General features: G+C 33.3%; 2 protein-coding genes across 4 annotated transcripts; one reads left to right on the top strand and one right to left on the bottom strand.

Moving 5' to 3' along the window:
* Positions 1 to 866: 866 nt before the first annotated feature.
* LOC138314696 (proteasome activator complex subunit 3-like) lies at positions 867 to 10,813 on the bottom strand. The gene is made up of 10 exons (XM_069255174.1): positions 10,682 to 10,813; positions 7,980 to 8,012; positions 7,550 to 7,612; positions 6,494 to 6,589; positions 6,179 to 6,239; positions 5,340 to 5,452; positions 4,973 to 5,041; positions 4,379 to 4,501; positions 3,742 to 3,828; positions 867 to 3,176 (listed from the first exon to the last, which is right to left on the bottom strand). The coding sequence occupies exons 1-10, from the start codon at positions 10,724 to 10,726 to the stop codon at positions 3,096 to 3,098; spliced, it is 771 nt and encodes a 256-aa protein (XP_069111275.1). The 5' UTR covers positions 10,727 to 10,813; the 3' UTR covers positions 867 to 3,095.
* LOC138314694 (natural resistance-associated macrophage protein 2-like) lies at positions 10,803 to 23,866 on the top strand. 3 transcript variants are annotated; one of them, XR_011207409.1, is made up of 16 exons: positions 10,803 to 10,924; positions 12,589 to 12,874; positions 13,102 to 13,224; positions 13,623 to 13,788; positions 14,009 to 14,069; positions 14,506 to 14,644; positions 14,918 to 15,073; positions 15,603 to 15,761; positions 16,087 to 16,134; positions 16,305 to 16,337; positions 16,623 to 16,742; positions 17,148 to 17,371; positions 18,443 to 18,599; positions 19,663 to 19,713; positions 21,530 to 21,661; positions 22,957 to 23,866. XR_011207409.1 is itself a non-coding variant. In XM_069255172.1 (15 exons), the coding sequence occupies exons 2-15, from the start codon at positions 12,677 to 12,679 to the stop codon at positions 23,071 to 23,073; spliced, it is 1,752 nt and encodes a 583-aa protein (XP_069111273.1). In that variant the 5' UTR covers positions 10,803 to 10,924; positions 12,589 to 12,676; the 3' UTR covers positions 23,074 to 23,866. The 3 variants fall into 3 exon arrangements, 2 of the variants coding, with proteins under 2 accessions (XP_069111273.1, XP_069111274.1); XM_069255172.1 differs by lacking the exon at positions 21,530 to 21,661; XM_069255173.1 differs by having other exon boundaries at positions 21,530 to 23,866.
* The last annotated feature ends 3,991 nt before the right edge of the window (positions 23,867 to 27,857 follow it).

Below are 27,857 nucleotides of genomic sequence, written 5' to 3'. Positions count from 1 at the left end.
CCACGTGAGCTAATAAAGGCATGTTTGACTGTATCATATATCTAAGCTTATACTACTCTCTACGAAACCTTAATGTGTCCACATTTGTGTCTGTTATTTGGTCACCACTATACGAGTTCAGAGTAGGGCTTCCATACGCTTTCCTACATTATCTGACAAGTCATATCCTGAAGGATTAAGAATTCTAGGCTAACCAACATTGAAATATCACAGAGAAAGGACTGATTTGTTACAAGTTTATAAAATTATCAATCAAGTCGATAAATTGGACAAAAACCTTTTTTTTAAGATACTCTCAAAAGCTGTTAAAGCCTCACTTTAGAAACCAACAATCTGGAATTTTTTCAGTAATCGTGTCATTCAATCATGGGACTCTTCGTCTGAAAATGTTGTGTCTGCTCCATATGACAATACATTTAAGTATAGACTAAACAAGTTCTGGAAAGATCACCCAAGGAAATGCCACCCGTCATATCTGTAATGTGTAAACTGTTGATTCACTACGGAGGATGTATTTACACTACAGGGAGCACCTCCCTTTTATCTGTTTTTATTATATATCAGATAAACTAACTGTATACATCTATAGTCATTATCAATGAGTTGTTTTATATAATCTTCAAGAAGGTAATTATTATTGTCACTTTGTGATTTCACTCATCGAAAAACTTTGATAAGAATCAGTGCCAAACAGAAATGGAAATGTATCCCTCCATGTTAACGAACTAACCTAATGTATCATTGAAGTTACATGGAAACACAATGCTGACAACACGAAGCAGTTTGATGGCATCTAACAACAGGTGGAGTCATATGTAAATGGTCAACTAATCACTACACTGCTAAATGATAAATGTACACAGCTATCAAGAGAACTGTAGTTTTATTTACCAATACCTTACATACATGTACGCATAAAACACATTCAGCACTTTCTCAAACTTCAATCAGAGTCAGAAATATGACCAATCAGAATGCAAATAAATCCTTCCTGACCAATCAAAATTTTCTTAAATATCAATAAATGAAACTGAACACAAGTTAATCTGATGCAAGTCAGTTTTACACAAAATTACATTTTATGAAATCTTTCAGTCTTACCTACTAAAGGAAATTCATATACATGTACTAGTAAAGACAAATGTATTTATCATTACCTTAATATTTGGTATGATCAAGAAATATATTTTCCCAACACATAAGTCAGCTAAAACTTAAGATATTTTGTATTATTGGTATAAATTATCACCGTGATGTTATATTAAAAGACATTTACACCAATCAAATTGTATGAAATCAGTTGCAGTATGCTTAGGTGGTCACAAAAATGATAATCAGAATGAAATAATAAATTCAATTCGTTTTGAAATGCTGTTGGATGGCAAGCACAATATTTTCTATTCTTTTTATTAATATATAGATATTTTTATACTTTACTTTTGTGATAATTATCATAATTATGAAACTATGCCAATCTTCCATCAAAATAAAACCCTTCATATATTGTCACAAATACCATTACCAGTAAGTAATACAAATGGTCACAAAATTTGATGAATATACAACATATGTTTAAGTTACAAGTGGTATGTACAATGCTGTGTATTGCCAGTAAATCTAATGTATATGAAGGGGTATCTGATGAATACCTGTGGTTTGAGGTATATCTAGTGGGTTACAGGTTTCTCACTCTTACCAGTACATTATATTAGTTGTTTGTTGTCACCTGTAAATTTTCCGCTTATTCTAATGCAAAGAATTCATATTGTAATTTGATACACTGAGACTTCAGTATTCATTTGCAAAAAAAAAAAATCATTTAAAAAGATTTTAACAAAAAATAGATGCTTTTACAGTACAACTGTCTACCTTTTAGGACACAATGTCACACAGAAATGAAAGTTTCATCATACAATTTATCACTTAATCTGGGAAGCACCATTTTCTGTTATCTCATGTCCAAGAGGTGTTAACATAGAGCAATTAAACAGAAAAGAGAAATTATATCATTTTGATGAGTGTTTAATTTTAAAATATCAATCATTGGAATCTTGGAATGAATTGATAAAGCCTACGAGAAAAACTCATTTTGTCGTATGTAAAGTATTAAACTTGATATGTGCAAAAAAGTCAACATTACAAAAAGAACAGTATCACACACTTATAACTTTTTGCGTATTTTTATACTATCATTGACAAAATCATTTATAGGAGATTATTTTTTGAAATTTCTACTTATTCTGTATTTTTTCTGTTTTAAATGACAAAATAGCTGCTAAAATTTGCTAGACAGAAATTTCATTTGGTAATATTCTGCTCAATTGGAATTGACATTATAAAAGTTGATTGGCCAGTAATAAATGTTGCTTTTAACCTTAGGTTTACATGAATACAAATCAATCTGAAAGAAGGAAAATTCTTTGTTTAAAAACTAAATCCGTAGATTAAATTGACTTAGAGATATCAGGTATAAGAATGAAGTCATACCTATATATTTTACATTTACGTTATTTGTTGTCCTGGAGACATGACAATGACTGATGGAATAGATGTCTGCCAGAGAAAACAATAAAATTGTTACCAGTACTATTATCCTCAAGCTCTCAAAAGAAATTTGCTCCTAAAATATTTTACCTGAACTAATTATATATAATTTCCAATTTTTCATTTCTCTAAAAATGCAAGTCTATAGAGACAGTCTGAAGTTACATGATGGTCCACTTGAAATGACCATATTCAAATACCATAGCTAAATACCAGGTTGTATGACATATCACTCTCGCTCTCAATGACAGAATGGTTTATCTTCATGCAAATACAATTCAATAATTCAAAAGATTTTAAATACACGTATTTCCATTCCTCTTAGTCCATTCAGAAGTGGTTCACTTTACCGGTTGTATGGTAAGCTAAGATCTGTTTCCAAGATGATGACTGTATGAGCAGAGCGACAAGATAATTTCTGTTAGATTACTGATTGTTTGATAATCCTTCAGACAAGTTCTTACATGTGAATGGACATGTAGGATTTTATTCCGAGGCCAGTCATGTCCAGCACGATGTTCTGATGTTAAAGGTCCTCAATGTTTCATTTGTTAGTACAAGCTTTGGGCATTGGCATTTCTCGGCTTCTTGATTTTGTCCATATTTTTCAACACAAGATCATGAAGACTAGCCTGAAACACGGATAAAACATTATTAGACTAAAAAAAAAAAAAAATTGTTTTCATAGTTTTATTTTCAAAGCTATAAGAAAATAAATGTTTTTTTCATTAAAATATCTTTCAAAATAGCACTGATTCCAAATTTACTCAATCTGAAATCTCTATTACATACACTGTAATGTAAAATCTGTTACACAAATAAATGTTATTTAGTAGAATTTTTTTAGTTTTTTTTATGAAGACCTCATCATTTATTTCCAATCACATTTTGTATAGTGATTCCCACACTGCTTCAATACTCAAATCATATAGGGCACCTGCTATCTTCCAATTCTATGTATGCTATAGAACCAATAACATCAGGTCACTGTGCCTAGAAATAATGTCAAGGTCATACATTTTAACCAACTTTGTAGACCTTTAGCCCAGCACACGTTAGACCCAGTACCAGATATCTGGGTTACATGATTACAGAGAAGTTATATTAAAAGGGTGTAGGACGGGCAGGCAACCTCACTAGAGATGTTTAACCATGTATTTACAGAATCTTGTAGAAACACTTAGCCCTACCACTTACATAATGATTTCTCAGTTCACAGCAGATAAGACGGAGACTGATAAATCCCTTCTCGTCCAGTTCCTTCACAGCCTGTCTGTAATCACTCTATGTAAAGGACATAAAATAGATATGAGTTATATCTTCTCAGTGTACAACTAAAACACAAGTCATATCCTCTCAGTGTAGAACTAAAACACAAGTCCTATTCAGTATTAAACTAAAACACAAGTCCTATCTTCTAAGTGGTAAACTAAAACACAAGTCATACCTTCTTAGTTTTAAACTTCACATTAAATAACTATACATCAAAACTAATTTCTAAATCATAATACCTGGTAATGTTTTTTTTACTCATATTGACAGAAATGATTTTTGTGATGCTCATTGTCTACCTAATATTTGTTCATTCGGGTGTAAAATCGTCTGATTTATGTTTTTTTAGCATGGGATTATGTACTGCTAAGAATGACTTTCATCAATCTTGTTTATTGTGTACCAGTAATATATACTTTATCACACAATGAAAAAATTCAAATTCATATCTGTCTATTGATCAGTTTAGGTTTTCAGATGAATTCCACCAATACGTTGGATTAAAAGTAGGTGAGTTGAAATATTTATCATACAGTTAACCAACATGAAATAGCAGACTTACAATGTGTGGGTATTTGGCAACTTTTGACACGAGTTTGGCCCGTGTGATGAAGTAGCGAGAGACTTGTTCTAAGTATGATGCAGCCTCACTCTCAACTTGTCGTGCTTCTCCCATTGTATCTTCCTGTTGCCATAGAATTTAAAAACATTAAAATATAAGAATAAGAGAATAAAATAATATTTTCTTTCTTTTAAGAAAAATACTATAATATTAAACTATAAATGCAAATGTTTTAGCTGATCAATAATTTTACACTTATAGGGATTAGCGCACAAAAATTAACAAAAGTATCGTACTATAAGAGAAAAGATGTTTGAAGGCTACTTTTCTATCTGAGTTTCTATGGTGTAATCAGCACAAACATTTTATTAAAACAAAAAAGTATGTTATCTAAGACACTTACTGTATGTAAATAATATTACTATATTGAAAATTCTCATTACAGATTAGATAATATTTGATATCTCTCATCAATTTATTCACATTATCGTAGGTAGGCCATTTTAGCTAAAATTAGTTCCATCATTTCTTTCAGAGAGAACATAAAAATCGTCATTCAGCATAATCTTTCAATGCCTTACTACAATTACTTACCTGAATAGATACACCAAAGTTGTTGCCGTCTTCAATCTTAGGTATCAGGAAAGCTATCCACATTTTCAACTGTAAAAGAATTCAGCAATGAGGAAAATTCAAGCTCTGACATTCTTTTATCTTGTACCTATGGCCAAAAAACCATCCATATTAATGTTGATAAAGAATTAGTCAAACCTCCATGTATGGGAAATGAATTATTCTAAATGCTATTCATCAATGTTTTTCAGATTCATTAATTTTTTACTGATACACTTATATATAATTTCAAATAAGTTCCTCTTTTTTCTATCATAATACATGTACTGAATTGATAATCAGTAACTTGCTGGTCCACATAATTCCTACAGTATCCCCACAAACTTACCACATTGGCGTTGTCTATAAGTTCCCATATAAGAGGTTTCATCCTTTCTGATAATGCTACAATTTTTTTGTTACAAGGAACTGGTCCATAAGGCAGTACCATCACTGGTGTGCCTAAAATACAAATGTCCATGTTAGATAACACATCTTAAAATTCACCTGATTAATCCTACCCAGGGGCTGATTACAGGTGGTTAAGATGTCTCGACTTATTACCACAAGCCCTCAATCTCTGGGTCACAGTTACCAGGTACTGACCACTGGTCGGTAGTTTTTCTTCAAGCACACTAGTTTTCCTCCACCCATAAACCTGGCCAGTCCTTCAATGATTCTGGTTGTTAATAGGATGTTAAATTAACTGAACCTTATCCGAGTGATTTGATGACCTCCACCTTAATATGCTTGTGTCTTGTCTGTCCTTATAAGTATTGAAATGTCTATAGCTATCTCCTAAACTTTCATGATTGGTAAATTGGCTCACCTAGGTGAGATGGTGTGTCACATACCAAAACCAGGTCACTGTTACCAGTCTTGCTTATCATTATTATGTGAGGCAATTTGAACATCATATTTAGTATATGAGCCGATCAAGCCTAACCAAATTAAAGATAATACAACTATATGGCATACACAGTTGCAGACTTTTGATTCATAAAATTGTCTGGTTTAATTTCTCTCAAGATACTGGCTATAATGTAGAGAAAATAGTATTCCCTTAAATTTCTTTATTAGTCATTGATATGCTTCATAAATTAGCATTAACATATCCTACCCTTACTTTATTATAATGACTTTCAGTTTGTACTGTTTTTACTTTTATTTTGTAACAACTATACTCACCTGAAATGTTGTTTTCACTGTTGCTGTGACCATATTCTGATTTACGTTTCTTTGACTGTGGCTAACAGGAAAAAAATTATATAAATTCACAACTTTTATAAAAATTTGGTTCCATCAATCACCAATGAGACCTAAAGAGACAAATCAGCTGTATGTGGAATTGTTTTCACTCTTTATTCTTACAAGTTTATATTTCAACAATTTAAGTAACCCCCAGAATATTGAGGATGTTGGCTTGTATGAGGAGTTGTTAGAATATGACTTTGTCTGTTTTAGATAAGCTGACCTTTAACCGGTGTTCAGTATTAATCTTACCTCTCCAGAATCATTGTCATTGTTAAACATAACAGGATCTGGTACCGGGATGTTAAGATCACAATGCATGTCAGAAACTTTCGATAGGCACATCGTCTGGAAAATAACCAAAAATACATTATAAGATTTCAATGGCTACAATGTTGAATTCACATTATCAAAATCTACCACCTATCTTTTTTTACTAATTATCACAAAAATTCTTACAATCAGAATTAGCTAAATTGACCAGACGATTAGTTTAATTTTGAATCCCAACCATATAGTGGTGCTATCAATATTATATGACTATGAGCGTTAGTCAATGGTAAGTTTCAGAGAAGTCGTTTATATGAAAATAGCCAATTTGACCCCTTTTGACCCTGCCCCTCAGGCCCCCGTGGAGTCAGCCCCATCATTTGTACAATTTTTAATCCCCACCCTATAATGATGCTACCATTGCATTTTGAATGCTATCACATGCTTAGTTTCAGAGAAGAAGTTGTTTATATGAAAATAGCCAATTGGGGGGGGGGGGGGGTGTCAGCCCCATCATTTGTTTTCAGTCAGTAGCCCATAAGGACGCTACCAGTTAATTTTGTTAAATTCCGACCAGCGGTTATGGAGAAGAAGTCGATTGCTAAACGAAGGACAGACGCCTGATGCTGCGGTATTGCATAAGCATATTCTTTTCTGTTCTAATCATGTTTGATTGTCAGGTGGTAATTATACATGGGTTGAATTGTGTTAAAAGTGGTCTAATTAAGCATTAGGTTGTCGAATATTATACAGAGGTGGTTTGACTGAACATTTTTGTTACATTTGCAAATGTTATGAATCATATGTTGATTTTTCTAGCTGAATGGAATTTATTACATATACATATATTGCATTTAAATTTCATACTAAATTTTAATTCATGTACTTAATGATTTTGGTGGGGGATAGAGTGCTACAGGATTAAGGTAGAACATGTATCTCCCCAATTAATAGGTCCCGAGTTTGATTTCTGGCAGAGGGAGTGATCAAATTTATCATAACATCATATGCTCTGTTTCATGATCAAAGCATACAAACCTGAAATAATTCCTCAAGCTCTATGATTTTGTTAGGAAAGACATCTTGAACAAGGTGATCCCCCTGTAAATGAAATTTTGACAAATTGAAAATATCAGGTTAATTTTTTATAAGCTTACTTTGCTTATTCTCATGTAAGAGTATGTAAGTAGCAATTAGTTTTCATTTCAAATAGGTAATATTTTATTGATGTTATATATATGAATAATATTAGTAAAATTGTAACTAAAATCCATTACCACATATCAGTGTATCCCGACACTATTATAATACATGCTTGAAAATGATCACAAAATCAACATAAATATTGTAATTACACATCAATTAAAGTGTATTGAAATCTATATTTTTGCCAATATCAGCTCAACACAAATTACAAAAATAAAATAAAGGTGAATTAAAAAAATATGTGTATCACAATTATACTTACATCTGTTTTAAATTTTTCTTTGAAATCTGAAACCTAAATATACAAAAAGAATGTAATATTACAGCTAAAGACACAATTGCAGCTCATAATACATTTAAACTACTTTGACTTGATATCATATCAATTTTGAAAATTCTTTCAATTTTCAGGTTATAAATTGTCATTACTCTTCAAAAGTAGGCTTCAATTTTTAGTAAACTTCTTACCCTTTGTCTTTTTTTTATGACATTAATTTATGATAAATGCAGATCAATTCCTGATCTGAGTAAACAAGAGGCCCAGAGGGCCTGTATCGCTCACCTGGTTTGTAATACCAAGTAATGTTCTAAATACAGGTTCATTCTTTCTCTTCTGAAGGAGTTCAAATATTTACCTCTAATTCCCCTATTGAGCCCCACCCCTCCTGCCCCCAGGGGTCAGAGCCAAAATTTATACAAGTTCTGTTCCCCTTCCCCCATGGATGTTTGTGGCCAAATTTGATCACAATCCATGCAGAACTCTAGGACAAGTAGCGATTTAAAGGATTTACCTCTATTTCCCCTATTGGACCCCACCCCTCCTGCCCCCAGGGGGTCAGAGCCAAACTTTATACAAGTTTTGTTCCGCTACCCCATGAATGATTGTCGCCAAATTTGGTCACAATCCATGCAGAACTCTAGGACAAGTAGCGATTTATAGGATTTACCTCTATTTCCACTATTGGGCCCCACCCCTCCAGCCCCAAGGAGTTCAGAGCCAAATTTATACAAGTTCTGTTCCCCTTCCCCTATGGATGTTTGTGGCCAAATTTGGTTACAATCCATGCTGAATTCTAGGACAAGTAGCAATTTATAGGATTTACCTCTATTTCCCCTATTAGGCCCTGTCCCTCCAGCCCCCGGGGGGGTCAGAGCCAAAATTTATACAAGTTCTGTTTCCCTTCCTCCAAGGATATTTATGGCCAAATTTGGTTACAATCCATGCAGAACTCTATGACTAGTAACAATTTAAAAAGGAAATGTTGACGGACGGACGCCGTGCCATGACATAAGCTCACCGGCCCTATGGGCCAGGTGGGCTAAAAATTAAAACATGAAAGCATTGCATTGCCTGAAATGTGAATTCATAGATTATGTGTGGTTTTGAAGACCAAATCAGTACAATTTCTTCAGGTCACTCTGTACCATATTATACATTGGCATTTGCTGGGGGTGCGCTGTAGGCCAAACCTGAACCTGGGCCATTGGAGAAAGCTTAAGTAACTTTTGTCTTCAGCTACTCCAATCTCTCTTAACAGTAGTGCATTTTACCTTTTTAGATGCATGATCAGGTGTGAAATTCAAAAATATTTTCTTTTTCATTGGTCAATTAGCAACTTAGACCGGTTTATTCGTAAAGCTATATGATCCGGAATTTCAACAGTATTCAACAATAATTTGTCATTATATTTTGTTATATTTTTCATAGAGAATACTATATACGTAATAGGTTTATGTAATAATTTGCTTTGTGGTTCTGCTTCACTGAATAATCTATTGTCCCATTATGCCATTAACATTTTTCCTCAAAGCTGTAGACTTTAGACTTTCTTTATACTATATCAAAAAGTGGAATGCAATTAGAAATTATACAAATCATGAGTATTGCTGCAGCAAAATATATCCCATGTCAGTGCAGTGAGTCTGCACATCTTATATGCAACAACTTATCAAAAGAGTAACAGATTTTTTCATTGAGTTCTTTAACTGTAAAACTCATACTTGACCCTGATGAAATGAAGATAAAAAATTACTGATGTTAAATTATTAATTTTCTAAAAAATATAAAGTGATCTTGAGTCAAGCATGACCTGATAACCCTCAAACTTGCAATTGTCCAAGATTTTTATTCCCTGTTATACATGTGTGTAATAGGAGAGGGGCAAATTAAATATATAGTCAGTGGTCAGACCATGTCTCAAACCCCTGACCTCCAAACACTGGCTATAATCGGATGCTCTACCGAATGAGCTACCTTGTCACCTATGATCAACCCAGCGCAATTCTGCTACATATATATGAAAAGTTTGATGATTATCAACAAAGAAGTGACAATGTTTTATACTAAATAATGAAGAATACCATTACTTGACCTGATAACCCTAAAACTCGAATGTGTCCATGATATATAGATGACAGGGCTGTCCACTACCAAACCTCAGGTGGACACTGTCCAAACCGGCTACACACAAATGTATGTATGGATCAACAGACACTTGCAGATGCATGTAAACAATGAGGAAGAAACTAAAGTCCTTTCTACAGTTTCACTTCTTTTTTCTGTATCACAATGAATGAATGAGATGAACTGCTGTGTTGTTTGTTTAACTTAAATTGACTTAATGTAAAAAAAAAAGATTTTATTCTTGCATGTTTTTTGTTTTTTTTTGCTAGTTTCATAATTATTATTTAACGATTAATAGGTTACACTACAGCACACTAGTCTATTTGATATTTGATGAATTTGAATACTTAATTTTTTCAAAAACTGTTAAAATAAATCACATTCAATATCAATCCACACCTGTCTTGTGTTTTCTATTATTAGCGGTACTGTAGTGTTAGGCCTTACCGATCATGGTCGATGAATTGACCGGTTTCATCTCAAGATGACCATGATCTCATCAGCTCATACTTTTTGGTCTTATTATTTTGAACAAATCTTATTTGTCGTGTATTCGTTACCTTTTCCAAAAGTTCGGCTCTTTGTTTCTGTAATTCTTTTGGCATTTTGTTGAATCTGTTGTTCTGTTTTGTCAAAATCGGCCCAGGTTCAATTTCGATTTCTTCTTGCACCTTTCTAACAGATGCGCCAATTTTTTTAACAACGGGAAGTCAGCATGTTTGTCGACCTTCACCTTCCAGACGATAGAGAGTTCCTTTCAAGGGAGATCACTGTAATATCTGTCTTTCGACATGACGGGTCAGGTAAGTAATGTGCAGATGTGATGCTGTGAAATGGCTACAATAACCATTTTATGATTATTTCACTCGAGATCAGTTTGACTTTCATTGTTTTATTCAATAACCTATAAAAATATATGCAAAATTGTATGTATTATGTTTTATTCGGAATGTTTTCTGGGTATGATGTGTACTTCGGCCTAACAGTTACTGTACAGTAACTGGATAAGTTGACAACACAATCTGATGATCACCCTCGTTCGTTTTGACAGCACATCTGCCACGGATAGTTGATATGAAACGTGTGTCAACTATTGTTTTATTTAAACGAAAATTGTCCTATTTGAGCATGGATTAAGACAATATTATGGCTTTAACGAAATTTTGAAACATTGATTATGCAAGCTTCATCTTTTGATTTTTTATAGATCTATGTTAATTTGTAACATTACAATATGTTTATTGTAGTCACTCCACTAAGTGCATAGATCTATCTACAACCTCCCCATTGTTTCCTTTGTAAAAGGACAAGTCGGTGTGGTTTGTACATAGTGAAATACAGTCTCTGTCACTCAGCTGGAGCAGTTGTTTCTTTGGCTAAGTCGGTAGAGTTGTAGATTTCCAAAAGAGATCCAGGTTCGATTCCTGGTCGGGGCTCTCGACAGGAAACATGTGTATTTTCCCTGTTCTTCTACATTGGCGCCCAACTAAATAACCCATGGAAGGTGGTTAAAGAGTCTTTTTTTTGAGTTCCTAAATCTCAAGAAAAACGGGAAGTAATTAAAAGGAGCGGGTCGGTGTGGTTTGTACATAGTGTTTTAAAATACAGTCTCTGTCACTCAGCTGACGGAGCATGCTTCTTTGGCTCAGTTGGTAGAGTCGTAGTTTTCCACTGGATATCTGCGTTCATTGGTGTAGCAGTTTTAATTGTACATAGCTATATAGTAATACGGTCGCCTTCTAGCTTACCGCTAGAGGGAATTTCCCTTTAGCTCAGTGGGTAGAGTAGGGGACCAATAAGTCGGGGGTTGTGGGTTTGATCCCGGCTGGCGGCACACTTCTCTCCCCCTGTTACATTTGGTGCCATGGACCACTCCAAGTGGAAATATTGGAGGCTTCCTTGGCGAGAGAACCTAGCCATGGGTTGGTCTGTGTTTGGGGGCGAACATGTTTGAAAGGGGAGTCGTTTAGCAGCCTAGCAGGTTTTAATTGTACATTCATAGTGATACAGTAGCTTTGCGCTAGAGGGAATTTCCCTTTAGCTCAGTCGGTAGAGTGACAGACCAGTAAGTCTGGGGTCATTGGTTCGAGCCCGGCTGGCGGAACGCTTGCACTCTCACCCTGTTACACCTTATTCCAGATGTACAAGTATGGATATACATGTATACTGTATGTATACGTGTTGGTTTTTAAAAAAATGCTTGTAAATGAAAGATATACAAACTGTATTACTGCAATAGGCTAGTTAAACTGTTTTAAACGACCAACTAGTTTTTGATAATGCAGCTTCTCAGTTTCCAATATTTAGGTGACCTTGAAATTTGAATGGATTCTTTTTAGATATTATATACATGTAGGTACCCATATTAGCATAATTTTAAAAACCCCAATTTTTTCACTAAACATTTGATTGTGGCCTTAGTATGTAATGTATAAATAAATAAATTTTGATTTATGTTCTATTTCAGACTTTGAAAAGATGAAGTGACTGTAACTTTCTGATGAAATGGATTGACCATTTCTAGTTGTGATAGAGCTGTAGTAGCTATTGCAGCCATGGCAGCTGTTGATGATACAACAGACCTTGGTGAGGCTGTAGAAGCCCCTAGTTATGGTAGTATAGGAGATGGTGCAGAGGGGAGAGACACAGATTCCAAGGGGAGACAACTGTTTGGTTCAACAGAAGAAATAGGAATGCATCGCACAGCTTCTTATTTCAATAATAAGATAAAAGTGCCTAAACCAACCACAGGGGTGAGTACTAAACTTACAAGGATGTTTTTTATAGAGAGATAAAGTCATTTATAGCAAAGAGACCAATGAAGTTCAAAGTCAATACAATGAATCACAAAATAGAATGTGTCATTGTTTGAAAGGACAGTATAAAGCATTAGCAAGTCTACTGAAATTGCAATTATGCATGCATTAATTTTTTATTTTTCTTTTTATTATTTTTTTTTTTTTTACTTTTTTTTCAACAGGAGTTTTTCAGTTTCCGAAAGTTATGGGCATTTACAGGACCTGGCTTCTTGATGAGCATAGCTTACCTTGACCCTGGGAATATCGAGTCCGACTTACAGGCCGGATCTGTTGCAGGTTTCAGGGTAATTAGTTATGGGATTTTTTGTGACCTTTTGACCTTAATGACCTTGGAAATATCAAGTGTAACCTTCGGACTGGATCTGTAGCAAGTTTTAGGATATGTTACAGATGTTTGGATTTTACTGTGACCTTTTGACCTTAATGACCATGGAAGTATCAAGTCTGACCTACAGGCCAGATCTGTAGCTGGATTCAGGGTATGTTGTAGATAGAATTTTACCATATGACCTTTAAAGTGTTGATTCTGACTTAATGTTGAAATAAATTGTTATATGATATAAATTGTTATATGATATACAAATTTTGTAAAATTGTAATGTTTTAGAATAAAGTAGAATTTTTTTTCAGTTGTTTCTATGGTTATTTGCACTCTTATTGATGTTCTATATTTTGTTTTCAGTTGCTATGGATACTGTTGTCAGCAACAATCCTAGGTCTTCTCATGCAGCGTTTATCAGCCAGGCTTGGTGTTGTCACAGGAAGTCACCTGGCTGAAGTCTGCTTCACCCAGTACCCGAAAGTTCCACGACTAGTCCTTTGGATCATGGTGGAGATAGCTATCATAGGTGAAGAATTCTAGGATATTTCTACTAATCAATATTTCTATGGTTAAATGTTACTATTAATCATTTTCCAGTATTCATGTGATAACAGACAGTAACTTTATTCTAATTAGCACCATTAACTGTCATAATCCTATATCTCAAAGAAAAGTGTTATTGAATATGATATTTATTTGTTGAGTAGGTCAGAAACAAGTTCTAATCTAGTGCATGTGTTTTTCAGGATCTGATATGCAGGAAGTAATTGGAACAGCTATAGCCTTCTATCTTTTGTCAGATGGAAAGTAAGTATTCCAACAAAGTTAGAGGAGAAATTATAAAATGCGGTGTATAACTCTGTAATAATAAGTGTTTGTCAGTAAAATCAGCAATGATGTCGACTAGAACATAATAATTTAATTTTTATGGATGTCAGTCAGTCAGTGGTAGGTAAAGTCAAATTCACTGTATTTGATGACTGCATCCTTATATTTTAAGCTTTTTGAAAAAAACCAGATCAAGGCTAAGTTTGAGAATGGATGGTCTCAGTAAAGTTCTTTGAAGGTCCCTGATCTGCCAATAATCAGCTGAGCCTATCTTCAATATTAAATAATTATTTTTGCACAAATATTTGATTTAAGTAATCTACTTATCTTTTAGTGTAAATCCTATGTGTTTATGTAAATAATTGGCATGCTAAAATATATATAACCCCAGTTAACAAACATTTTGATTTTCCAGAATTCCACTCTATGCTGGAGTAATCATCACTATTGCAGACACTTTTACGTTTTTATTACTCGATAAATACGGGTTACGGAAGCTGGAGGCGTTCTTTGGCTTTCTCATCACTGCCATGGCCATCACATTTGGTTACCAGGTAAGTTTAATTAGTAGCACATTTATTTTCTAGTAAGCAAGAGACATGTTTTTCCATAGTAACCAGGTAATATGTTATTCCTAATTTACCAAAGATGAAATAAATTAGTAGTAACCTGGTAAAAACCACTTTAGAATTTGTCATTGATCTGATTCCTTGATTTATCATAATGAAACTTTTGCTGATAAATAGAAAACCTTTGTTGTATACCTTTTGAAGGTGCTGATTAAGTTACCGTAAGTTTTTTGATGAAATGTTAATTTCTTTTCATAGTATGTGATTGTGAAGCCAGACCAAGGCGATGTAATTAAGGGACTGTTTGTACCATACTGTGATGGATGTGGACCAAAAGAGATTCTACAAGCTGTTGGTATTATAGGTGCTATCATAATGCCTCATAATATCTATCTTCACTCAGCACTGGTCAAGGTTCGTATCACTGGTTAGATAAAATGTCTTAATATTGTTCTCATAAAGGGAGATACTAATGCAATGCATGTTTTCTGTGCCCTGTGTTAACTAATTAAATGATTATACAGTACCGGTATTATGCAAAAACAATTTAATATTAGAAATGTAAGAAAGTGTTTGTATTTTAAACTTTGGAAAATGATTTTAAACTATGGTAAACAGAAAACTCAATTTACAGCCCATTACCATTATTATAGATAGCATCTTTTCAATACAAAAATGCTTTATTATGATTACCAGGTAGGCTCACTACATCGATTATATATTATTTTGAACATTAGTAATAAAAATATGGGCCTAAATAAATGTCAGGTACTCCTTGGTACAGTCAAACTGTTAACATGTACTGTGCCATTTAATAATGTGTGAAATAACCAGTGTGATAATGTAACAATACACTTATTGTTAGACACATATATAATATTCATGTATGTAAAGTGAAGTTCCATGTTCTAATATTTAGTGATGTAATTTCTCCACATTTCAGTCCCGAGAAGTTGATAAAACAGAGAAGAATGAAGTGAGGGAAGCCAATAAATATTTCTTCATCGAGGCAGCCATCGCACTCTTCGTATCATTCATCATCAACTTGTTTGTGACGGCAGTATTTGCTGAGGGGTTTAATGTAAAAAATGTCACGGAGGTGGTAAGAAATCATTTTTGTCACATTTTGCATGTTAATGTCCATTACATTAGCTCACAATGTGTTTCCATACATATCATTGGTGTGTATATACATATATACATAATTTAAGTGTTATATCCTGTAGAGAATTTTGATGTCCTCATCATGAAATCGGGGGTTTATAGTGATACAAAATGCTATCATAAAAATCCTGTTCCACACAGATTCTATTTGGAAGTAAGATATCTGTAAAACAAATGTTTCAAAAATTTATTTTGCAAGAATAATGTTTTGACGAAATTATACAGAAATCAGTTTTAAGTCATTTGTCCTTTTTCTTCCACAGTATTCCAACTGCTTGCTGAATGATAATCCACATGCAGATGTTTTCAATGTAAGTATACTGTACTTTTAGAAATATTCAGCTGTCTGCATTTACTAGTTTCAGAAGTTCCCTATTTCTGGTTTCAAGTGAAAATTAAGATTGATATCAGTATCTTGACTGAAGTTGTTCATACTTTAAGATATAAAGTTTATAATTTGTGCATCTTTTCTGCATTTCAGAATACATCCCTGGAAGTGGATATTTATAAGGGGGTGAGTTAAACTTGATGATCAATCAAAGGGACTTTTCAATTGGAATTGAATGTAATAATGCATTAATTATACTGAATTTACCAATTATCAATATTAAACATATGGAAGTAGTGTTTTAGATAATATGACCTTTGTGGGATGTTATCGTCAATTACCTTAATTCAGAAGAATCGGTGATGTTCATGCTTATTTTGTAAACATGCAATTCAAATTAATTATTCATTATATATTTATTAATTAATTATCAGGTTTCAATTGATTTGTTACTGACTGTTTTTCTTACAGGGAGTGTTCCTTGGGTGTCAGTTTGGACTGGCAGCAATGTATATCTGGGCAGTGGGAATTTTAGCTGCTGGACAGAGTTCTACAATGACCGGAACATACACTGGTCAGTTTGTTATGGAGGTGAGTGTTGTCAATCAAGGAGCTCTCATCAATTTAATATGTAATAAAATAAATAAGGGATTAATAGCAAAAGTTAATGTCAGTATCAGTGATAATCTGAAACATTGTTATAATATATCAACCCTATAGAAAGGTATCATTGCAAATATTTTCCTTTTATTTATAATAAAAAAGAATAATAGATGATTTAATATCCATTATGGGAGTCAGACAAGGCGCCATCTTAAGACCTTTGTTGTATTGTACTTTATAAAGGAATAGAAAAGGTATTATGATGGCACCTTGTCTGACTCTTACAATGGATATTAGATATAATATAATGCCAAGTTGTATTACCATTTTACAGTGATTCATAAAGAACACAATTAGAAATTTTTATTTACTTATTGTTCTCCATTCTTTCAGGGATTTCTAAATTTAAAATGGAAGCGATGGCAGCGAGTTTTACTAACAAGAAGCATTGCCATCCTGCCTACCATTCTTGTTGCTGTGTTCTCTGGTATTAGTGACCTAACTCGGATGAATGATCTGTTAAATGTGTTGATGAGTCTTCAGCTGCCTTTTGCTCTCATTCCTATACTATCGTTCACCAGTGCTACCTACATTATGGGGGAATTCGTAAATGGAATGTAAGTTCTTTAAATCAAAAACAATACTGGTCCATCAGATTTTTGTAGCCGATTATCTGCAAAAGTGTTGAAGTTTCTAATGCATGTATACCACTCTTCTACCACTAGCCCTCCCTCTCTGAATCTTGGTAGCAGAGTGGCTAAAGTGTCCAACTTTCTACCACTAGCCCTCTACCTGTAGGTCATGGTATAGCAGAGCGACTCATGTGTCCAACTTTCTACCACTAACCCTCCACCTCTGGGTCATGGTATAACAGAGTGGCTAAAGTGTCCAGCTTTTTACAACTAGCCCTCCATATCTGGGTCATGGTAAAGCAGAGTGACTCAAGTGCCCAATTTTCTACTACTAGCCCTCCACCTCGGGATCATGGTATAGTAGAGTGACTAAAGTGTCCCGATTTTTCTACTACTAGCCCTCCACTCTCTGGGTCATGGTATAGCAGATAGAGAGTGACTAAAGTGTCCAATTTTCTACCACTAGCCCTTCACCTCTGGGTCATGGTATAGCAGAGTGACTAAAGTGTCCAATTTTCTACCACTAGCCCTTCACCTCTGGGTCATGGTATAGCAGAGTGACTAAAGTGTCCAATTTTCTACCACTAGCCCTTCACCTCTGGGTCATGGTATAACAGAGTGGCTAAAGTGTCCAACTTTTTACCACTAGCTTTACAACTCTAGATCTGGTTTATGGTATAGCAGAGCTAGTGGCTAAAGTGTCCAATGTTCTACCACTAGCCCTCCACCTCTGGGTCATTGTGGGTCAAGCAGAGTGGTAAAAAATTGCCATTGTATTAGCCACCAGGGTTACCATAAAACCTGTTTATATCTGGCTGATCTGAAATGGCTAAATTTGCTTAAGCTGGTATGACATGGTGACAATTATGATAGTTAATTTCTTTTATAAAATATTGGCAATCATGTAAATAGTCTGATTATGATAAATACTCTCTCTGAAAGCTTGTGTACACTGTAATTACATTTAATACTGCCATAAATATTAGTTTGAATCGTCTTAATACCAGTCTCTTCCAGTCTCCTCCATGCCATATGAACCTTCTTTGACCGTTTCAGAGTAATGCGAGTCATCACTAGCCTCCTGACGTTGGTTGTCATAGCGATCAACATCTACTTTGTGATCGTATATGTTCAGGATTTGCCTCATCATTGGTTCCTCTTCCTAGCAGTAGCCATTGTTGTTTTCCTTTATCTGCTCTTTGTTCTTTATCTGGTAAGTTAAAGCATAACACAGTGTACAAAGATATCATTTTAACATCCTTTTATTATTTACTGGTAAATACAATTGTAATGTATTTTACTGACCCAATAGAATCAATTATTTGAGGTCAATATTTAAGATTTTACTTGGTTAGAATAACAACATATTAACCTCACAAGACTGTCTGACAATATTAGTTATAAAATCATTTTCTGAATAGGTGAAAACATTTTTGACGTGATTAAAGTAACACTTAGAGCTGTTCCAGCAAAACATATATGGCACCTGGGGAAGGCACTTTCAAAAATAGTATGTTCCGTGGTGGGTTAAAAATAAAATCACTTCTGTGCCAGGGTGACGTTTCGGTAAAATCACTTCTGTGGGTGAGTCTATCTCAAGCATTTGTAACCTTTTGAAATGAAATTTAAAATTTGTGTTGTATAATGTTGTCAGTTATCCTGGCAACGAAAATAACTGTAGAGAAAACTGTTAATTTCTGACAATATCAGTGCATTGTTTCTCTTCAATAAAAACAATTAGTTAATTTTCTGGGTGGTTTCGTTATAAAAATGACAGAATATTTATCTAAAACATGTTATATTCAATTAAACTTGGCAATAGAACAGAATTAGTTTGGCAAAATACTGGTATTTCACCAAACAATAGTTCACTGCACCATATACAGTACAATTTTGTCCTAGGACTCTTCAGTGATTCTAGAAATCAAAATATGTAAATCCAAAAAGATGTCAGAGCAAAATAACAAATTAAATTGCTTCTATGCCATGTGGTGTTCACAAAATATAGATATGTGGAAGGGTCTACAAAATTGAAAATAGCTTCTATCGGTGGGTCTCCCAAATTCGAAGTGCCTTCCCCACCCTACCATATATGTTTTGCTTGAACAGCCCTTAGTCAATGTGATACAAAAATAAAAGTATTGGTGGGGTGGATCTATCACTGGTAAAATACAAGGTCTATATACAATAAATATGTTAAAGTTTTGGCCTTGATCCAAATATCATAAATTAGTAATTACTAAGATATATATTACACCAATTTTCTTTGTCCACAGACTTGGTTTTGTTTGATTATAATGGGATGCCACTTTTTACTGAAGATTCCGGTAAGTGACAACTTTTGATTCCATATTTTGTTACTATAATTTACTCTTTGCTTGAAAGTCGAGACAGATGATAAATATTGGAAAAATATGGAAGATATGCTTAAGTCCGGGATACCGCTTTGGTGAATAAGCCACTTCTGTCTGTGAAGTAAAATAGTTTAAATTAAAGCATTTAATTGACTTTTCAAAAAATGAGTCAAAGGAGTAGGTATGGTTTGGGGCCTTATTGAATTTCAAATACATGTATTAAGTACATCCCTGATAAAACTAGTGTGATAGTTGTGTTGAAACAGTAACTATCTGGAATATGCGTAAATTAAACAAATTTAAAAATTTGATCATTTTGGCCTATTTTAGCCCACCCACATCAGACAGTGGGCTTATCAAATTGCCTTTCTTCCTTGGTCCGTCCGTCTGTTAACAATTTTTGTGATCGTTTTTTCTCAGAAGTGCTGAAGGGATCTTTCACAAATTTCATATGCAGGTTCTCCTTTGGTCCCTAGTTGCACATATTGCATTTTGGGACCGATCAGTCAACAAGATCCGCCAGGAAGCTATCTTGGATTTTAATGGTTGAAGTTTGTTATCGCTATTTCTCAGAAAGTACTGAAGAGATCATTCTCAGATTTTATAGGAAGGTTCTGTAGGGCCCTAGTTGTGCATATTGCATTTTGGGAGCAATCTGTTGACAAGTTGGTCGCTTTTGATAGTTAAAATTTGTTATCGCTATTTCTGAGAAAGTACTGAAGGGACCATTCTCAAATTTCTTATGTAGGTTCCCTTTTGGCCCTATAGTTGCGATGTTGTGTTTTGAGACCAATCAGACAAAAAAATGGCTGCCAGGCAGCCATCTTGAATTTTTTTAGTAAAAAATTGTTACTGCTTTTTCGCAGAAAGTACTTAAATGATCTTTCTCAAATTCTATATGTAGGTTCCCCTAGGACTTAGATGTGCATAATTTGTTTTTGAGACTGATCAGTCAATAAGATGGCTGTCAGGTTTGAAAAAGTAGAGAAAAGATCCATCTGTCAATTGTCAGACATAGATCAATCTTTGGTTGGCGCCAAGATCCCTCTGTGATCTCTTGTTGCTTTCAAAAGTTTTTCTTCTAGAAATCATAGAGCACATTTTTGAACAAACTTTATATATTCTCCTAAAGTTCCATCTAAAGTTACTGCATATTCACAGTAAATGTTGACTTTGTTCAAGATTGCATTCTATTGTTTGCTGTATTGCTGAAAAACCTATCACAAATGGGTCAAAAATGGCAATATATTTTGGATGGTTACCATGACAAGTACCATCATAGATGTATTAGGGATGTACTTAATATTTCAAATACAACATCTTAATTATACTTACCGTATAGTTATAAAATTGACATTACAAAATTGACATATTGCGAGCCAAAAAGGGCCCAAACCATACATACCAGTATAGTCTTACCGCATATTTGGTCTGTTGCATGTAATGATATGAATCACAAAATGTTTTTTAAAGGAAGAAGGTTTATCTGTGGTATTGGGTCTAAGTTAATTTTAAACAGACTAAAAAATTTATTTTGTAACTTTGAATATCCTGTGTTTCATATACAGTATCCCCAAGTTAACTTCCAATTATAACAGTTTGTATCATGCTAAGTTTTTGTATACTCTGCTTGTGATACTCCAGCTTACTGTGTTTGCATTGTTCAGCAAAATGATGAGGATAATAACTTTTTATGGGCTTATAACCAAGTATGTCCTGCATTTTGGAATATATCGTACAGAATACATTAGAATACATTGATTACCAGGTATGTTATTGTTTTCCCTAGCTGACACCACCCGTGTTTGGACAATGTGGGTTTAACCGCTTCAGCGTCGCTGGCAACATGTCATCATATGATCGCATTTAGTCAATATTTACTGGGGCCAGGCATACGCATGACAGTCTCAAGTCAACAAGAGTTAGTTACATTATTGAATGCTGTTAGTGGAAATTAAAAATGTGAAAAAAAGGGAAAGTTTCCCAAATTATTTTTAACACTGTTGTTATTACAGAAAATGTATTTTTGTGATAAATCAGGGGATGTTGAATATAGTCATTGTATGACAGAAAATATAAACAAACAAAATATTATATTTTTTTGTTTCTGTAAAGAAAGCTCAGGGTATCAGTGCTATAAGATTAACCTTGGTGATGGTCTTAATGTCAAAAGGTTGGTAATTATAAGAAGGTTATGAATTTATGTCTTTTGTTGTATTTATTAGATTGTTATTTGCATGCAAGCGACCTTGTACTTGACATTGATGACTTTTAGTCTTTGTGCAATGGTGATGGTAATACACACTAATGACTATATTCATAGTGTGCTACTAAGACAGGTACTCTTTGTATATAATCTAAATGAATATTTACACCTTTTATAGACTTTTTGATATGAATTTACCTGTACATGTGTAGTCATGAAAATAATTATGACGAATGTTTGAAAAATATGTTCTACATCAGTTTAGTTATTCAAGGTTTTGTGCCTAATTCTGATATAAGATTTTTGCCGTTTTACCACGATAGAGTTGTCAATTATCTTGTCCATTTTGTGACAATACAGCCATTAACTCTAAAAATCATCATGATTGATACCAACAGATTGGTTTAATGTCCCGTCATCTTATTATAGTACCTATTGTTTGAGCAGCTATTTTATTTTGGAAGTTATTTTTCTCAAATTTCAACAAACGTTGCACCAAAGTTTTCTACAGCAATTTCTGTATGAATTGTAATGCCGCTAGTTCCTTATTACACCCAATACAATCAGATTGTTTTGACCATATTCCCTGCTTGTTTGTAACCTGATTTAGTTTTATTTATATGCATGAAGCCATTATTTAGTTTCTTCTATTTGACCATGTTCCCTGCTTGTTTTTACCCATGTTATTTGTATTGTGTTCTTTCATTTGTCTGTAACAAGTGTTATTTAATAGGTTTACAACCTTTGTGATTTACTGTAATATACTGATAACCTCTGTTACTGTCATCATCATACTTTAGCACTAATTATATATTTTTCTAGATTTTGTTTGCATTTGCTGTATCTGCTAGTATATCATTAACAACTAATCCGAAAATTCACCGCTGTGCTATTCAAAATTCAAATTTGATTGCACCATAATAAGTATATTTACAGTTATGTAGTCTGTTATCTATCTCGGTAATGGAGGTTGTTTAGTATGTTTATACTTTGTTTGATTTGTCTCGCAGTGTTTGACCTGCCTGTCACCCCAGTACGCCCTAACACACTCCAACCCTGAGTTGATGGAGAGCACGGAGTTACACGAGGATAACCCTGCCACCTTTACTGCTATACCTTCAGATTAATTACATACATTATATTGAAAATAATGTATGGTTTTGTTCAGACTTGTACTCATTAGGAGTGAAATTTTAACTTATACTGTAGAGGACAGGATGTGAAGATATTCCACATTCTACCATTGGACCTCTACTTTTTGGTAACACAGGCTGAGTGGCTAAGGTTTATTGTTATTAGACTGTGGAGGTCGAGTGGTGAAGATATTCCACATTCTACCATTGGACATCTAACTTTTGGTTGCATGGGCTGAGTAGCTAAGGTTACCATTGTTTTACCTTTATAACCCTACATTTCTTGCTCACCAGTTTGTGACCAGTACGTACACCTGTTGTACTATCCATAGAACGGCAAGTATACCACCAAAACTATCTGGCATCTCTCTAAATAAACACAAAGTAGCAGTTTGTAGAGCATAAAACACAAACGTATCAAACTATGACTCAGAAGCTGTGATCACTAATGTCAGAAACAGATATACATCTACTAATGCATTGACAGGTATAGTCAGAAGATTTTAGAATGAGATGCAGACCGCTCACTTCAGTTTGATCCTGACTGGGGTCTGTTTCTGTGACATCAGTGTACCACTGGACTATTAGAGATTGCTCTAAGTAAACAGGGGACACCGTATGCTAGATAAGTACACACACACACATTCATATACACTAGCATGCAAATATGTCTATTATGCGGTTAACTTGTTTATCACTGTAATGTCTGGAAAAATCACATATTAAGATTTGATATATAATAAGGAAATCAACAACAATATTTTAAAATATATTTTTTGGTCATAAATATTTCAATGCTAAAACTTTCTTTTGAAACATGATGTGAAGAAATAAAACAATATTGCTAAAATATTTACATACCTTTAAGTAGATTCCATTTACACTTGTTTAAATGCCAAAATGATATTCTCATCATCTGCATTTATATTAATTAACTGTTTTACTAGTATTCATCTTTCTTGTTGTCCAACACAATGACGTGTATTTAGATTATATAATATATACTCATAGATTAATGTCATACAATGTACTGTACAATGTCATACAATGTACTGTATACAATGTACTGTGCAATGTCATACAATGTACTGTACAAATGCTTATTTAATGAGCTCAAATTTTAAGAATGACGTCCAGATTTATAAAGGTTGGCACAATGATGACTATATACTACAATGTATTTTGACAATGTGCAATCCTTCAATGTACTGTACAAATACTTATTTAATGAACTCAAATTTTACGAATTTAATGAACTCAAATTTTACGAATGACGTCCAGATTTATAAAAGTTGGCACAGTGATGACTATATACTACAATGTATTTTGACAATGTGCAATCCTTATACAGCATCAAGACTAAATAATTTGCTAACCTAAAATTACCTTTAAAATATACGTGTTTGTAGTATTATGATATACTATGTTTTTTCTCTTTACAACGAAATTAATTGAGTCAGGATTATGATGATTATTCATATTTTGATTTTTATAGATATTTACTGTCTTTAGATCTGTTCATTAAGAATTTTTATTTATGTTTCAATCCGGGATCTGTTGATCATGATTTTTTTACCACAGTTACTGATATGCGTATATGTGGTAGATCTGTTGATTATGGATATTAACATGACCGCCATCCTTATTCACATTCTAATGTGTAGTAAATCTGTTTTCCTGTCAATAACAACAGTGAATGATTTATATACTTTAGAGATATCACTGCAGTTTTATATCACGTTAACTGTCTAAGGTTTATATTTTATTAAAACTAATAATGTTTGACGAGTTAGTTTAGCACTTTCTTTACTTTCAGTCAGTGGATGATTTTTCAGTCATATTACTTGACTTTCTGTGATATAATAATATATGAAATACAGTCATAAGTTCCTTCAGATTCACAAGCAAAGACAAATGTAACACCAGTTAATGCCTTTGGATACGGTGTTAATGATCTATCATACATTAACCATGTTTCTACTGCCAATTTTCATTACGCATCTAAAATCGCTGATAATGAATTGCCCTTATATTATATTTTTTCACTTTTTGAAATATTTTCATTATAATATGATAATTCATGATTGTCTCATTTAGAAGGTCAAGGGTTTGTATACAGATATTTTCACTGTTATTATTCTAAACTGTGTTTGTTCTCGTAGAATCAATATAAATAATGGATAATGTTGTTGCTGCATTTAAACAGTTTTAATGTATGTAATCAAGAGAATACACTGTATATTATTTGTGTGACTGATGTAAGTTAATGCTCATTCTTTTTAATCTTTGACAAATAAAACCCTTGGAAATCAAATACATTCCAGAAAGGTAGTGTCTTAAGTGAAATATAGTCTATATTGTGTGTGTACCAAATTTATCCTCATTTTAGCCCCCTCCCACTTTAAGTTTTATATTTTTACTCTGTGGAAAAGGGCTAATCTAAAGATAATTTGGTATGCTATACTTGTAAAAGGAACATTACCATGGTAAAGTATATTGTTTTGTTCCATATTTGACCCAGTTTACACTCGTATGTCAGACTACATTGTTGACAACAGAGCCCTGATTTGTTTTTTTCCATGACTGTAAGTACATGTACTCGGTTATTTGATGTCAAATATAGATTGTGCACAGTTGCATATTAGTCATTCAACCCACGAGTCGCGCTCTATTGTTTGTGGAAATGATAGAGGGTGACTCGCAGGTTTCCGACGACGATGCTTACTGGGTTGAATATGGTAGTACTATGTCCGTTTGTATCAATAATGTGTCCACAATGTAAGGTGTCTGATTGTTTATATTTTTATAGTCTACGTTATATACTCTACATTATTATATATGTTAAAGTTTAACTTCACTTGCTCATCATCAGGGTACATGTAGATATTGAGTTTATTATTTTTACATTTCTGCATGCTGAAATATTTAAGATGTTTTCCTTGATCTTAATAGGTAATTATTGACAACAAATTATTTATTAGATTTTATTTTTATTTTCTGCTGTGGTGACATTTCATACTTTGTGTGATGAACGAAAAATGCAATATTACTAAGAGTTTTTTAACATATGAAATTGTGCGTAAATCAAGGAATATGATCAAATTCAAAAATGCATATTTTTCAGTTGATTAGATCTCAAATAAAATTGAAGATGACTAAGATAAGGGTTAGAAGATTGTATTTCTCCTATAACTAATCTGTGCCTAATAACTGTAATAATACAACAAATCATGTAAAATATTAAAAAAATGTATAATAACGTTTTATCAGTAGGCCTAAAAGGAAGTTGTTATAAATGTACCATATTTTTGTGTAAGTTCCGCTCTTATCATTACTGAAGAGATCTGTCTCAAATTTCATATGTAAGGCTACCTTAGGGTCCTAGTTGTGTAAATTGCATTTTTGGACTATTCGGTAAATAAGATGGCTGACAGGTGGCCATCTTGGATTTTGATATTTGAGGTTTAATAAGCAGAGAAAAGATCCCTCTTTCCATTGTCAATCATAGTTTGTTCTTTGGCGGGTGCCAAGATCCCTCTGGGATTTCTTGTCATTGAAACTTTAAAACCATAATAAAAATATCGGATGTTTATCTAAGAGTGATTCACTTTTGTTTTTAACAATTTTCTTTGTTTTTGTTATATCATGGTTCCATAACAACAATGAATACAACGGAAGTATCTACACAATTAACATTCTATGTTATCCAGTATAACCGATTATTGTCAATGATTGCATCAAAAAGAGTCTAGGAGAGAACTTGCATATACTGACGTTGCCTGTTGTTCAATCCAATTTCAATTTGTTGTATATATGATTATTGAAATTCCGTATAATTTTGTTGAAATTGAAATCTGAAAAGCCTGTCCTACACATTGTTAAGGTACATGTATTGTTTAAACAAAACTAGTAATTGGACATAAAGAACAACCAAACAATTAAAGAAGCATTATAAAATATTTGTGTATATTATTATCAACATAGATTTTTATCAAAAATATCTGTGATGAGAAGTTCCTGTCTTTGAACCAGGTAAACATTGCAAGATAATTTATATATACATGTATATATATATATATATACATATTGTTTACTAAATTTGTTTAATCGTTACAAGTATTGTTCATATTTTACAGGAAAATCACTCTTGGCGCATTTATAAACTAGTCTTTCTGGGGGTACTGTTTATATGTTCATATTCAAAAATAGTGCAAGATGTCTATATGTGAATGTTATTTAGTGAAATAAAGCGAAGTTACAGATTTTACTTGAATTGGCTTATGTATTGAAGGATTGAATCTAGCATTGGTTAATTTCATAAGGTGATGAATCAATCGATTTGCTCTTAATGCTGTAATGATAAAAGTATGACAAAATCTGTTTTTAGTCAGTCACATTTTTTATGATGTATTGATCAATATATCATAAAAAATCTTCATACAAATAAACACATAACAGAATTGTTGATCTTGTTGAATCACTTTAACTGAAATAACGTTATTCTAAATCATCACGTAAAATGTAATCGTACATCAACATATAAAAAAGCTGATTCGTACAAAATACTAGTAATATTAACATTGTGACATTGAATATAAACAATAAGCCCATGCCAAAATATCGGGCACCATTTTCCTTTTAGGGATATCGCAGCATCATTTATTAAATATCTGGCAATGACATGTAGAGATTTTAAGAATTCAGTTATAGTAAAAACGTATATGAAAGTGTTACATGGCTGCAAAAAATCCAAATAAAATCCATGTTATATCTACATC

Source organism: Argopecten irradians, chromosome 2, assembly GCF_041381155.1.
Source record: "Argopecten irradians isolate NY chromosome 2, Ai_NY, whole genome shotgun sequence".
Taxonomy (NCBI): domain Eukaryota; kingdom Metazoa; phylum Mollusca; class Bivalvia; order Pectinida; family Pectinidae; genus Argopecten; species Argopecten irradians.
Note: the sequence above shows the minus strand (reverse complement) of the source record. Positions and strands in the feature narration are given on the sequence as shown.